At 36.8% G+C, this 15,715-nt stretch overlaps 1 protein-coding gene across 26 annotated transcripts in view; it reads right to left on the bottom strand.

Annotated features, from left to right (window-relative positions):
• The window catches only part of LOC113098631 (collagen alpha-1(XXV) chain-like), a 564,810-nt gene that overhangs the window by 354,588 nt on the left and 194,507 nt on the right, over positions 1 to 15,715 (bottom strand). For 21 of the 26 annotated variants that reach the window (XR_003289116.1, XR_003289115.1, XM_026263668.1 and 18 more), the window contains one exon: positions 636 to 643. The exons of the other annotated variants lie outside the window; for them this stretch is intronic. Coding sequence is in view for 19 of the 21 variants with exons in the window: in XM_026263668.1 (XP_026119453.1) it covers positions 636 to 643 (8 nt within the window). In the remaining 2 variants the exon portion in view is untranslated. The remainder of the gene's footprint in view (positions 1 to 635; positions 644 to 15,715) is intronic. 26 annotated transcript variants of the gene reach the window in all.

The following is a 15,715-nucleotide window of genomic DNA, read 5'->3' as shown; positions in this document are numbered from 1 at the left end:
GATTAATTTTAAATGAATCAAGATATGCATATTCCAGTGCAGAAATCCCTACAAGACTCGAAAGAAGAGAGCAAGCTACGCTTAGCAGCAGTGAAGCAGTGTGTATATATATTTATATTATTTTTATATTTATATTATATTTTAGATTTATAATTATAATATATCTTAACATACATTTATAAGAAATATTAAAGTGAGTAAATTTATAGATTATTCTATATTACAAGCTAAAAGAATGATAGCTCTAAACTGGAAAAGGCATGAAGCGCCAGTTATTGGAGCGTGGATTAATGCCATGATGCAGTGTATGGCCATGGAAAAAATTACATATTTTATTAAGAACAAAATGGAAGGGTAGAGAAGAACTACATGTGGTTATTGTTTTTAAAAATCTGGTAAAAGCAAATGTGTTATGTTTTTTTTGTAATGATTAAATAAAGTGTGTTGAAAACTGGGAATAATGTTCTCCTTTAGGAAGAATCATTTGTACAATAGCAGTATGGAAAAAGTCGAGAAACTCCATTCATCTTCATTCAAACAGACAAATAAGTTTCAGCATGTGACACAATTTTCTACCTGTTATAATGTTGAATTAGTCATGCACAAAGCAGTCAGCTTGTTGCCATGGTACTTACAGGAGGTCCTGGGGAGAAAGCAGAAAATAAGAATTTGTTTTAATAATTTTTTCAAATTTGTTACAGGTGAGATAATTGGCACATTTATGAATGACACACAGCAGCAGCATCTGATACCCCCCATCCATTTTCCAACATTTATTGGCTAAAGATAATGTTCTTTTTGATAAACAACACCCTGAAGGGGGATAGAGGCTGAACGATATTTGAACGTTATTGGGCAGATACTTAAAGAAAGCTGACTGATCATAGGGTACACACACTCAAGAGATAATGTCTGTGATTGCCTTTAATGATCATCACAGAGTGCTCACACAGAAATATAATTGAAGCCAATCACAGATATATCTTTTTGAGCATGTGAACACAATGACCAATCAGGGCTGTGTTTACGTTTAAAAAATTTCTGTACCAAACTGTATCTTCTGCCAAGGGTACAACCCCAGTTGATGAATCAAGTGATTTTACAGACCAAAGTCCAAAGAACTGGATCTTGCAACCATGCCGTGCCCATTCCCTCGCTCACAATTCTCTCGCTCAAGCCCTGTTCACACTGCGATCACTGTTATTCTTCCACACTTACAGTGTGAGTAGCCAAGTGGCAGCTCAACAATCGGAATATATAGTATTAGAACAATAAAAAAAGTGAGCTTTGGATTTGCATCATGATTTACTCGTACAGCATTAGTTGGTATTTAACAAAAATAAAGTCACACAGTGTAAAAAGCTGAATAATTTTTTACAGTTAGTTACTGTTATTAGTATTAGTACAGTTATTGTTTATTTATTATTATTTACTGAATAATATGGAAACTTCTGATAAAAGTAGATATTAACATTTTAATTGCTTTATTTATGATTACATTTTTAATCAATGTCACTGGTAAACTGGTAAAACATTTCAAAGTATCAAAGGAATTGTCTCCTGCATCATAAGATGTTTACACAAATCTGTTAAAATCATATAAAAAAAAAACAAAAAAACTGTACATTGCATAACAAAAACACTTAGGAGTAGGAGTAGGAGTAAGCAGTTTGTTTAATAAGAGGGGTTATAAGAAGAGCTCTTTCAATTGGACAGTTAACCTGTTTTTAAAGACATTTAAAGACTGTTTATAATTATTTGAGAAGTCACATATGTCCGAATACAGCTTTCAGTCATTGATTTTAAAAAGTGCACATAGTAAAAGAGGATTTTTTTTTTTTTTAATATGAGCAATCAGGACCATGAACTATTGCAGAACACAGTGATATTAAGCACTTTCAGCAATTGCTGAAATTTGACCAAAGTCAATGACCAAGTGCCCAACTAAAGAGAACACTAATCACTTTAATGGTAACAGATGTCAACAAACTTAGTACATGTACAATATCAAAGAAGTAAAGCTTGTTTGTAAGAAGTGAATATGTTTCTACTCCGCTTCACTTTTTCTTGCTTTTGCTGTTTGTCTTATCCCCAGTGATTCTGCTAGATAACCGCAGATGCCATCACTAAAGCTCAGTCATCACTTGTAGAGTGAATCTACTTTATTTCACTAACTACAATACTGCTTCAGTGTTACTTTTACTCTTTTTAGATCAAGACCATATGAAATACGAGCTGTGAGGTCCTGACTCTCTCTGGTCAGTAAAAATCCCAGGATGTCTTTTGAAAAAAAGTAGAGGTGTGACCTCGGCCTCCTGGCTAAATTTACCTATTGGCCTCTGATCATCATGGCCTCCTAACAATCCCCATATCTACTGATTGGCTTCATCACTCTGTCTCCTCTTCACCAAGTAAGCTGGTGTGTGGTGGGCATTCTGCCGCAATATGGCTGCCGTCGCATCATCTGGATGCTGCACTCTGGTGGTGGATGAGGAGATACCCCCTGACTATGTAAAGCGCTTTGAGTGCCTAGAAAAGCACTATATAAATGTAAGGAATTATTATTAAGAAATTATTATGTAAATGTAACCAGCAATTATATTGTAGCGTCAGTTCTGACAGGTCACGTTATTGAAGTTTGCATCAGCTGACTCTCCTTAAATAGCTAATTCTGCAGGCAAAACACAGTCACTAGGAATCGGGAATTTAGCAAGTGGAATTCGCTGCATTTACCAGTATTTATTTTGGTATATATTTTCTATGTAGTGTTTAGGGATGCACTGAATCCAGATTTTTGGGGTTCGGCCGAATACCGAATCCACTGCTTAAGATTCGGCCAAATCCAAAACCGAATCCTACTCGCATCCTTATTCCATTATCACAGTAAAACACACTAATGAAGTAAAAAACGTCCACAGTAATGTATTTTTCATTTTATTTTATTTTAACTATAAAAAAAGAAGAAAAAAAAAGAGTAGGCAACATTATGCCAGGATGACAAGTGAGAAAAACACTTTCACTTTTTGACAATTACCAAGCTTATGCTTACCCAAGTAAACAACCAAAATCTTTCAATAAAAGTGCAGCAATGCAAAGAAAAATGTTTTTCTTTTCTTTTTAAAAATCAGAATATGTTTGGTGACTTAACTGAAATTAATGTTATTGAACATTAACTCAATAAACATGTATAGTAAGCTGTTTAGTTTTCGTTTATAACAGTAGGATAGGCTACGATTAGAACAGTAGCCAAATATTACGAAAAATATTACGGAAGATCACACACATCCTCTGCATCATAATTAAATTAACGTAAAACCTCTAATCTTTCACATGAAATGAAAGTTTCATCTAAAAAAAACAAGACGCTCTGCATTAACCCCAGCAGTACTGAAAAGTCTTTCACTGGGCACAGAGGTAGATTTTTGCCATTTTTGCCAGCAGTGGAAATCGCTGCTGGTTTGTCTTCCACCACTGAAGAGGATCCTCTCTAAGAGGAATCAAAGGCTCAGCGAAAAAAACGCTTATCTCCACGTCAGCGCCCGATGTGACTGGCTGGCTCTGTATTGCTACGGTATAAATCATCCCAGCCGCTCAAGATTCCTGAACAGTTTAGTTTAGAGCGAACTGTCGGGTCTTGTTCCTCCTCATATAAACACCTTCACGCAATTAATGGCCGCGTGACTTCGACCAGCGTAGCGCAAGCCTAGGGTTCGGTTCGGTGAAAAAAACCTAAGGTTCGGCCGAAACCGAACCCTGTCAAAAAGCCCAGTATTCGGACGAATCCAAATCCGAATCCTGGATTCGGTGCATCCCTAGTAGTGTTCAAACAAAAATAGTCAATAATTCTTCTCTCTTTAGACCAAATCAATTACGTTTATAATAAATTCGAATTAAGGATTGAATTTAGGAAAAACTTGAATAAATGATGACAATTTTCATTTTTAGGTTAACTATCCCTTTAACAGTAGTGAAAAGGGAGCAACTTATAAAAATTATAGTTGTTCATATATAATATATTTAATATATATAATTTATAATTTTTGAAAAAGAAGAAGAATAAGAGAATAAGACAAATATGAAAGAGATACGAATTAAACTCATTTTTCAGATACAGTAGGTTTACTTAAAATATTTAACATCTTTTGTTGGTTAACATTATAATGACACTGATAGATACTTAATTAGGAATGCTTTCCCTTTAAGATGGAAGGCATGGCTGTAATACTGACATGTTCAGTTTTCACCCACCTATTCACATTCACTTAATCCATAACTGTTTTTACGTGCGATATTCTACACGAAAGACATTCGGACTGCTGTCTGTGAATTTGAGCAGTGAGAACTGATCGCACACTGTATATGAGAACTGAAGAAGTGGAGTGTGCACGAGAAAGGGCACTTCTATCACCATTATCCAATTGCAATCCAATGACGGGGACACACATTTTTAAGGACAAGACAGTAGCCTATAGGATGTATTTTTAACGTCCGGTAGTCCTCAAATAACATTATAGTCCTGTCTAGTCTTGTTAACTAAGATGCAGCATATATTTCGTCATAGTTTTTATCATCAGATATTAGTTTTAGCTCGTCAATGACTCATCTTCGTCAGCGAATATTTTTCATCATCTTCGTTAACGAAATTAACACTGGAATTCACATTGATCATAAGCTGCCTGATTTGGAAGTGACCAAGTTAGCATTACTTCACGCATCATTACTCATTGACACGGATGCCACGAGTTATGTGACTGACTAAAGAACAAGTTCAGATGAGAACTTCATCGCCAAGAAGGATATTAAGAGATCAAGCATCCACATCACAGCTGCTATGTTTTACTTTCTCGAATGACTTCACAAGTTCCTTTAAATGCTCTCAGGTTGTTGGCAACATGCGTGTTGCCAAGGCTATCCATGTTGCTTAGGCTCCTTTAGTTGTTTTCCTTGTGCTAGTTATGCGACCATTGGCATGTGTGATACTTATCTGTTGTTAGTGGCAACAAGCTTGTTTACTACAATAGCTGGGATAAAGGGTGGTCTAAAGCCATTTAATGCATTCGGAGTTATTTACATTGTAAGAGTTGGATTCTTATCTCCAACTCTTCTCACTGCTGTGTGTGTGCACTTGGATGGGTTAAATGCAGAGCACTAATTCCGAGTATGGGTTACCATACTTTACAAATGTCAAAACTTTCACTTCACTTTCACTTCACTTTTCACTCAGCAACCCATGCGAGAGCAAGAGCACACCGCTCGACATATTTCGCTCATGGTTCCGAAGTCATCAGCAGCACTGCAGTTACTTGCTTGAGAAGAATGTCTCTAAAGATGTGTGTTTTTGGATATGAGGATAGCCTTATTAAGTGTTATGTGAACAATGGATGTAATTTGTTTTTCCAGGGTAGCAACAGTCAGTCCCAGTCATGACTAGTCCTGTGGGTGTCACTGTTGGAAAGTGTTATTCCTGCTGCCTGCTTGCTTTGCTACTGGTTTGTGAACGTAGCTCTGTGTAGCTTTGTTTTTCTGTAGAATATCTTATCTTACTATTACTCTCTGTTGTTCAAAGTGATAAAATATAATTTAATTCCCACCACATTTCTGATATTATCTATCAATCGAATCTGGATTCACGTGTGATAAATGCAGGGAAATAGTTAAGCTGACAGAGAATATTTCAGAATTTGAGACGTAGACGTTTTAGAAGTAGGAATTGCAATGGGTTGTGTCATCTCTCCTATCCTGATTGTATCAGCCTTTGAGGTAATCCTCGTCGGAGCAAAACAGATGTTTGGAAGGATAAAGCTACCATCTGGGCAGAGATTACCCCCAATGAGGAAGTACATGGATGACATAACCAGCCTACTTCAGACAGCAGCACATCAAGACTGCTGAAAAGGATGGACGAGTTGATGTTGTGGGCACAAATGAAGATCATGCCATCAAAATCATGAAGCCTGTCTCTCAGAAGAGGAGTCAGAAACGACAGCACATTTTTAATTGTGGGAGGAGAGAAAATGCCTCTCCTTTCAGAGCAACCCATTAAAAGCCTAAGGAGGCAGTACACTGTAGAGTTTATGGACAAACAGATTGGGAGAACCATGTAGGGATTTAGACTTTTTTAGAGAGAAATCAAATCTAAATATTAGAATTGCTTTAATTAAACTAATTCCAAATTTAATTAGTTTATACTTCATCAATGGTTCGTCCAGCGAACGTTAAAATCAGTATATCTTCACAATTCTGTTTATACTACTTCGTGGTCAATGAGCATACAAACAAAATGATAATTTATAAGCTACGAGCTAGGTAGCACATGATCTAGGCAAAGTTTAACTTAAAAAAACAACCAACAAGACAATACTTCTTTATAAATGAAACAAGAATTTATTGAGCTACTCTATACATTGCATGGATCTAAAACCTAATCAACACACACAAGTAAAGAGGTGGGTAGTTATAGAAAGTACTTATAGAAATATTTACGTACTAGTATTAGTCTGAATAGTTACTTTAGTAAGAGTAAAAAAGTATCCGATAAAAAAACTACTCAAGTAGTTAGTTACTAGTTACTTTGGATCATATACTGAATGAATATCTATAGTCTATTCTTATGTGGATATGCTGGGTTGGGATATATAGATAAAATATATGTGTGTGTGTTTGTGTGTGTGAGTGTCTGTGTATGTGTGTATGTGTATATATATATATATATATATATATATATATATATATATATATATATATATATATATATTAGGGGTGTAACGATACGCGTATTCGTATTGAACCGTTCGGTACGACGCTTTCGGTTCGGTACGCGGTACGCATTATGTATACCGAACGGTTCGTTGGAGTAATTAATTATATTTGAAAAAAAAAAAAAAAGAGAGAGAAAGAAATATAATGATATGCGTTCAACAAGGTAGCCCAATAACCCAAACAACGTAACAGGCAACGCCCCTGACACTCCCGAAGAAGAAAAAAACACCATCTTATATGTTTATGTTAGGCTACTCAGCAGGCGCTCGCTCACTCAGTACACGCTGAAGGCTCGTTGCAAAATAGCCAATGCGTTTAACAGACTAGAAATGAGAAGATCCTCCAATAACCAACAGGTCTGGTGTTTGGGTGCACTTTGGATTCCCTTTAAGCTATAATGGTGATGGCAAGAGAGTGGTGGATAAATAAACAACGGTATGTCGCATCTGCAACATGACAGGGTACACCAGCGGGATTACAAAAAAAAAAAAACCCAGCGGGAATATCTGGGATATATGCGTCAGTACTATCTGGGAAAAGACGAAAAAAAGGAGAAACATGCACGCAGCAAACTATCCCTGCAGCATTTAGACACTATAGCTTACAGGGAATCCAACCCAAACACCAGACCTGTTGGTTATTTTAGGATCTTATATTTCTGGTCTGTTAAATGCATTAGACATTTTGCAACGAGCCTTCAGCGCGTGCTGAGTGAGCGAGCGCCTTAGGGGCCGTTCACATATCGTGCCTAAAAACGCATGGAAAACGCTAAGCGCGTCTTTCTCCTGAGGCGTCTGTCTTTGCTAAGCAACAATGACGTGCTCTCTCCATGAGACGCGGAAATTTCAGCGAAGGATAAATGGATTTGCAGCTCTAAAAATCGCTTGCAGTAGCTCTGCTACTGAATTTATTTCAAAATTGCAATCCATATACAACTATGATCAGCTGTTCCTTCATCTTGGCTGAGCTCTCAACGTTGTTACGGGAAAGGATGAAGCTGATTGGTTGGTTCTTGTCACATGACCCGCGGTGCGCTTGCGGCATTCTGAAAAGTTGAGATGTTTTTACATTTTGCTGTATCTAAAACGTATCGAACCGAACCGAACCGAACCGTGACATCAGTGTATCGTATCGAACCGAACCGTGAATTTTGTGAACCGTTACACCCCTAATATATATATATTTCATCATCCTTTACTCCCTTCTTCAGTGTCACATAATTCTTCAGAAATCATTCCAATATGTTGATTTACTATCAGTGATGTTTAGCTTTCTATTCATCAAAGGGTATTTATTTAATACTCTGTGACGGCTTATTAAATGTAAAAATAATATTCTACTTAATGTATAAGCAGGGGAGGTGTGACTCACAGCAGCCACAAGAGCATATTGGCAAATTATTATTAAGCTTTTTTTTGTCATTTTTATTAGAAACATTCCCAGACACATGAACTATATCATTAAATATATCTTGATTCTCACCTTCATAGATTATGTTAGATAATATGCAATGGTCAAAGTAGCCTAATAATGTAATCTATTAACTATGCATAAAAACCTGTCCGTTTAATTAAGTAATAGATATGGGTTTCATGACATAACATATTTTTATATTTCATATCTTTATACTAAATATGAATATAACATTGAAAGTTAATGTGATATAAAAACGTTGTTAGTTAGGCAACTAATATTTCATTGTACAGAAAGAGAGCAAAGAACATTAACATTATCAAAGAACATTAACATTACTAGAGCTCAATCACTCTCAAAATCTCCCATTAAAGTCATTAAAACTGTTAACACTGTGAAATCAATATCTTACTTACAGATTTGTACACACATCTGCACTGAGTTATTTCTGATGAGAGAATTCGTAAGAAAGAGGTATTCAGTCAGCGAGAGAGTGAAGGAAGCACTGGCATTTTAGCGATGACTCATCGGAACTCCTCTGATTGCCATTGCATTCATAAGCGCAACAGAATCTTTTGTGATTGGATATAATGTGCAGTGCCTTGTCTCTGGCTCAGCGCCAGCCAGCGAATGCAGATCTGAATTTAGCAGCAGATGAAATCCTTGCACGTTCTTTTTATTTTTTGGATGCTGCATTCAACTTATTAGTTACACGTACAACAAACTAATGTCATAGTGGCATCGGGTACTGTAATCAAATGTAGCCTAAGTCATACCTGTTGAACCGTAGACAGCACACGCGGTGTTCATCTAATACAGATCTTCATCGCTAGCAAACAATAGCCTTTGCAGATTAGCTTTCAGTTCAATGCGGATCCAAAGCCACGTCTTCAACTCTTTTATTGTTCTTAAACTTTCTGTAACAACTCAGAGTGAACCGCTTTCGACGATTCAGCGTGCGCGGCAGGCAACTGAATGAATCATTCAAACTGATTTGCGAACCAATTCACTGTTTAGCCAACTGGTTTGATTAAGCCTTTGAACAGAATTGACTCAAAAGAATGAATCATTTGTGAATGGGCAACGCTCATTGCCCAGAGAAAAGTAGATGACGCGTTTGGAATAAACTGAAGCATTTATAACTTATAGCCTTATGCATTAAGATAAAGTAACGAGAGGAGCGTTGACCATAGTAACGAAGTAAAAGTACAGATTTTTCCCAAAAATGTTACTCAAGTAAGAGTAAAAGTACCCAAATTTGAATATACTCCAAAAGTATTAGTTACCCCAAAAATTACTCAAGTAAATGTTACGAATTAAATGTAACTCGTTACTACCCACCTCTGCACACATACATACACACATACGCGCAGTTACTGAAGAGGAGGATTAACAGAATTTGAATGAAGTCCCAAGATTCTAATCTCTGAAGTTATTCGTTCTCAGGTTGTGCCAAGAAAATCACAAAAGCAGAGATTTGTCTTATCTTCACTGCTTAAGATCAATTTGTACCAGTTCAGCAATAGATAAAGCTTTGTTTGTTTTACTTGCAATTGCGTTGAAAGCGGGGTTCCCATTTCTGTCTGAGGGAGTCCTGTTGCTGATTGGCTGGTGATCTTCTTAGATGATGGTTTATTTTGGGAGGTTTTAGTGGTCACAAGGTTTCAACATGAGATCTGGATGACAAAAACGTTAGCAGCATGTGGGAGTGGGTAGTTCAAGCCATGGCAAAGAAGCGCACTGAATTTGTGCAGAAATTTAGGTTTTGTCCGAATGGATTTGATCTTCGAATCAAATTGTTGCAAGGCGGTGCATGCATATCTTTAACATGGTGCTTCAATTTAAAACATGGGGAAATATCTTTACAGGTTTTGTTTAATAACTTCTATAAAGTCTCGTTCAACACACACTGTTCAAAATACCATCTTTTCATTCATTCAGTCTTGCAAATATCATGGCCATTCTTCAAAACACTCAACTTTCCATATCTTAGACACATTTAATAGCTAAATCTGCTAAAAGTGTTTATAAAACATTGGTTAAAGTTGCACTGATTACATTGAACACATTAAGCATATATAAGATATAAAACATTATTTGTTAATATAGTTAACCCTTCAGATTTCTCAATGATTGTCCTTTTGAGATTATTTATTAAAAACTTCAGTTCGTAGAAAGAGTCACGAGCAAGTCACAAGTAATAGGACAAGCTGTATGGATCCTTTCTGTTGAGGTCCACTAATTATTGATGATTCCTGCGGGGTTGTATCTTGTGACAGGAGTTAATTTCATCAACTCCTTTTGGATAACAACACAGCTGACAGGAATCCAACTCAGGATATCAACGTCACATGATTAGTTTATGATTAGTTTTTCTGATGAGCGGGAGTATTTCAGAACAGATGTCCTCTGTTGTGGAGTCACTTTATATAGGGAAGCAAGCTCCGGCAGTATGGCAATGCGACGCAGCGTCTCGTTCCTTCGCGAAACTAAGGTTACATTCGTAACCTTGGGAAGTTCCTCTTCAGGAACTCGAGCTGCATCAAACGCTTTGGGAAACAATGTGTCCATGCTGTCAGACTTCCAAATCCCTGCCTAGTGTGTATCCAAAGAGTACAACTACGGCAAGAGAACAGAAGAGCCAGGAGTGGAGTGTAGACCATCCCACAGCATTCCCTGCTGAGAAGGCCTTAGAGGCCACCATACCCTGAGTAGAGTTGGAGCAAATCATGGTGGCGCGTCTAAACGCAGCGGCTTCTCTCTGTCCCGACAGAACTTGTTTTTGTATTTTTTGACTTTTGAGTCGCAGTGTTTTTGTACGTCGTCACCGCGTCTACCTGTCTGTAAGCGCGCATCCATTTCGCGAGTTTCTGCTCGATGTCGGTAGAACTGCTTTTTTACAGTTAAACTCCACTGCGGGATCTCGGTCTGCTACAGAGGCCTACACCATCACCGACTCCGACAAGCGGTGTGAGAGGAAGCAGAAGAGGGGTAAGCGCGGAGGTATCTGGGCTAGGCTAACCCACACAAGCCATCTATCCCCACCATCGTACTGGCTAACGTACGCTCTTTGGACAATAAACTGGACTACATTCGATTATTACGTTCAACACAGAGTACTGTAAGAGAATGTTGTGTTTTTGTGTTCATGGAAACATGGCTCAGGAACAGCTTTCCAGACTGAGCTATTCAGCTCGACCAGCTGATGTCCTATCGAGCGGACAGAGCTCTCGTCGTGGGAGGAAAAACCTGGGCGGCAGGCTTTTTGTTTACATCAATGACATGTGGTGCCGCGATGCTGTTGTGATCTGCAAACACTGCTCACCCCTGCTGGAGTTTATGATTATTAAGTGCCAGCCGTTCTATCTGCCAAGGGAATATACAGCCATACTGATAATTTCGGTTTACATTCCCCCGAACAACATCAACAGCAACAGGAACGACACACTAAATGAACTGTACTAGCACATCAGTTAGCAGAAGACATTACATCCTGATGCTTTTCTCATCATTGCTGGGGATTTCAACCATGCTGACTTAACCCCTTACTAGTCACCCCCCTTTTTTGGCATGGAGACAGAAATTACATACCAAAATAAAAAGGTTTCTGCTCATGATTCTTTCTGACTAGATACATAATCAACATTTTTCACAAAGCTGACACTTCAAAGATTACTGTTCGGGAAGCAGAATCACTCAGACTGTTATGATAATAGAGATATATAAGCTCAAACATAAAAACAAAAATAAAAATATTAAAAACATATTTTTTAAATGTATTAAAAAATTGTTGATTTAAGATATGAGTTTAGAAATACAGTATAGCTAAAGCCACAAGTCTTTCAAAACTTCATTAGAAATTTCATAATCTAATCTGTAAAACTGAATTTTATGAAATATTTTCTAAGGCCATGTCATGTGTGTTTTTAGAGAAGGCTAATCAGACTGATTTATGGCACTTGTTATCTCTATAAGATCACACATGTAAACACATGTAAACACACCGTTTTCATGGTTCTATTGTTCTCAACAAACGGGTCTTTCACACCTCCGCCAGGTATGACACATTATCCGCATTATTCTTTTATCATTATTCTTTTGTTTTTATTCCACCTTTATCAGCCTTTTTTGTGGAATTTCAATGTTTACAAAGCAACAAAGCAGCGATCTCACTTCAGTCTCTGTATGCATTTAGCCCTTATTTATCAAAAGTCTTACTATAAAACTACAATAAACCTTTTTTTACGACCTTACATGAATTATTGTGATTATGAAGAAGATTATGAAGAAGAAATGCACCTGCTATTAGTAGCATTAGAGCTAACATTAGCATCAAGCTACATCAGACAATTTATTAAATTATTAGTACACTTTTACTCAAAACTCACTTTGAACCCTGATCAAGTGTTTGTAATAACATCCTTTTGTGATCACGGGTGGAATTTGGTCGTAAAAATATGCTATTTGTAGCCTTTTTCATCGCTGCACAAGTTAGCATTTCCGATGTACATTTTTTATTTTATTTTATAAAATGCCCCAGATCTCAAGAAAATCTCATACCAAGCTTTTCTATCATAATTGTGGGTTTATTATTCGGATATTTCGTGTGTACAGAGGTGTTTCAGTGTTGTTGTGAGCAGATATGAACCAGGAACTGTTCACGAACCATGTGACACGATCTGACGCTGTCCAGTTTTGGGACTGTCAGATTGACAATAGTTATGGGAAGTTCGGATCATTTTACCGACTATGACTTTTGAGTCTCGTTCAGCAAAATGAACTAATCTTTTTTCGAGTCATTTCATTCATTTTAGCAAAATGTAATTAAAATATTAAGTGCTACCTCCCCAACACATCTAGTACTTACGCAAACGTTGATCACACTACAAACAATACAAAACTAAAATGCTATAAGATACAGAAAAAAAAAAAATCCATTCTTTACCTGGGTCTTCAGTCTGTGATTAGCTCACCTCACCTCTTATCTGACAAGAAATCTTCGGGTTTAAGTAATTCCTTAATCACGTGACAGACCCATACGCAAAACCAATGCAGTCTTGAGGCGGAAAGAGAATTGATTAGTTCATCTCATGAGTCTTTCGGGTCTCGGGTCGAGTTTGACTCGTTCATTAATCACGTGACAGCCCCATACGCAAAACTAATGCAATCTTGAGCCGGAAAGAGAATTGATTAGTTCATCTATTTATGACTTTTCTGTCACTGTGTTTTTGTTACTGTTTGTTGAGGATCTGTGGTTTGTTATTATTTTATAAATAAATAAAACCCTGTTATAAATAAAATATTGATTAATTTGTCTTCTTGACTGTCTATCGGTAAATAAACACTAGGCTATAAAATATTATCTCAGATAGAAGAATATATATATATATAATGCAAACATGCCTTAAAGCAAGTCCTAAAAATATAGCCACAGTGTGTTATTTATTTTAAAGCTTATTTATTTTTATTTATTTAGAAAAAGACTAGCTTGTTGTGCAATATTTTGTTGTTGTGATTTTTAAAGGTAATGTGTTATTGTTATAAGGCTTCGTAGCTTTAGTATCTCTTACTTTTGATTTATTTTTTATTCAAATGGTTTAAAATTATTTTGGGAATAGTTATCCTCTTTGATATAAAGTTTTTATTTTGGCACAAAAGTGTTATTTTAAAATGTATTCATTAAAATTATATATTAAAAAAGCATAGCTTGTTGTGCAATATTTAGTTTTTTTTTTTTTTTTTTTTTTTTTTTTTATGTTGTACTTTTAAAGTTCATTTGGTTATTAGACCCTGTGGCTTTTAATTTTCTTTTAATTTTAATTTAATTTTTAATTATTTACATTTTTATTATTTTAATTTATTTTAGAATAGTTGTCCTCTTTGTTACAAAGCTTTTCTGGCACAAAAATAAACAATAAACAACAATTCAAAAGTATGCACACAGTGTTTTTTAATGTTTATAAAGTGTCATATGTTACAAAAGTATGGTTTACACAGACAAATCAGATTTAATAACTGCACAACTAAACAAAAACAAACAGACAGACAGAAAAAAATATCAACATTTAAAGCATAACCAACTCTTTATTTCCACGTTCAGTGTTATGGAAAAGTACCATCATGACAGAAATTAAAAGCAACAATTTGAAACCAGAAATGCATCACGTAACTGTAAGAGTAAATAATAATAATAATAATAATAATAATAATAATAAATAAGTACTACGCACCCATTTGTAAGGAAAGTTGTAAATTAACTAATTACTCTAGCCAATGTTGTCACATCACGGGACAAAAGAACGAAAAACCAGAAGAACCAAAAGATGAACTAATCAATTCTCTTTCCGACTCAATACTCCATTTTTTACTGTCTATGGTTTTAGCGTATGGGTCTGTCACGTGATTAAGGAATGACTCGACCCGAAGACTCATGAGATGAACTAATCAATTATTTTTCCGGCTCAAGCCTGGGGCATGTTCAAGTTCAAAACGGTGCACAACGTTTGCTACGGTTTCCGTGTTGAACATCATGTTTCCTGGAAATGGTGTGCACCGGTGTGCAACAAGGTTTGAGATGCGTTTTCTCTTGTTTGGTGGGTGTGTCAGAACTGCAGTACAATCAGCAGCAACATGTATATAAAGCACGCGGTATTCAAGTGAACTCGCACAATGGCTTCAAGGAAAATTCTGTACAAATGTGTTCGTTGTAGCTCGGTATACGCAACAACTGAGGATATTAGAAGACATGTTTGTCGTAAGTTTTATTGTGAAAATAAAGGATATCAACATAATGATGTAGTTGTTTATATTTTTATTGCAAGTGTATGACATTTGGTATAGAAATAACCAATAGTAATTGAGTGCTTTTCCTAAAAATGAGAAAGAAAATACAGAGTATTAAAACCATATGAACTACAAATAAAGTCAGTATGTGAGGCTAAATAGATGGCTCCGAATATTCTTCACAAAGAACACAAAGAATGGCCTTCTCAGCTGCCATAGTAGCAACTCTTGCATCATAAGAACAGTGTGTTCAACGCATCACCGTTTCTGTTTAAAAAACATTGTGCAACGTTTTGTCGGGGCTGAACTGCGGAAGTGGCGCGGAACGGAGGCCGCTTCCTTTCGGCGCCCATGCTAACCTATAGTGTCGTTCACACCAGACACGGAGCGCCGCGGCGTGCTGCAGCCGGCCCATGCCGTGAAGCGCCAGTTTCGGCGTCTGGTCTATTTTTTTCGCGAGCCGCGAGCGATCCGCGTCAATTCCAGAAGGAAGTCACACCAAGAAACACGAGACAATCCAGTCAATTGTCAAAATATAAGCAATTTTCAAATTAAAATACGGCGAGTGACAAATGCGATCATATTTGTGTATCTAAACAGACTAGAAAAATGAAAAAAAACAAAAACAAACACAACACACACACACGCACACACATGCACACAAAGAGCAACGGGAGTGGGCGGACTACAGGGCGGGTGGCAGGGGGTGGGGGGATGGGTGTCTGAGCAGAAGCGTCGTGGAGAATACACGTCTGGTGTG

The sequence above is a fragment of the Carassius auratus genome, unplaced genomic scaffold (assembly GCF_003368295.1).
Source record: "Carassius auratus strain Wakin unplaced genomic scaffold, ASM336829v1 scaf_tig00216597, whole genome shotgun sequence".
Classification (NCBI taxonomy): Eukaryota; Metazoa; Chordata; class Actinopteri; order Cypriniformes; family Cyprinidae; genus Carassius; species Carassius auratus.
Note: the sequence above shows the minus strand (reverse complement) of the source record. Positions and strands in the feature narration are given on the sequence as shown.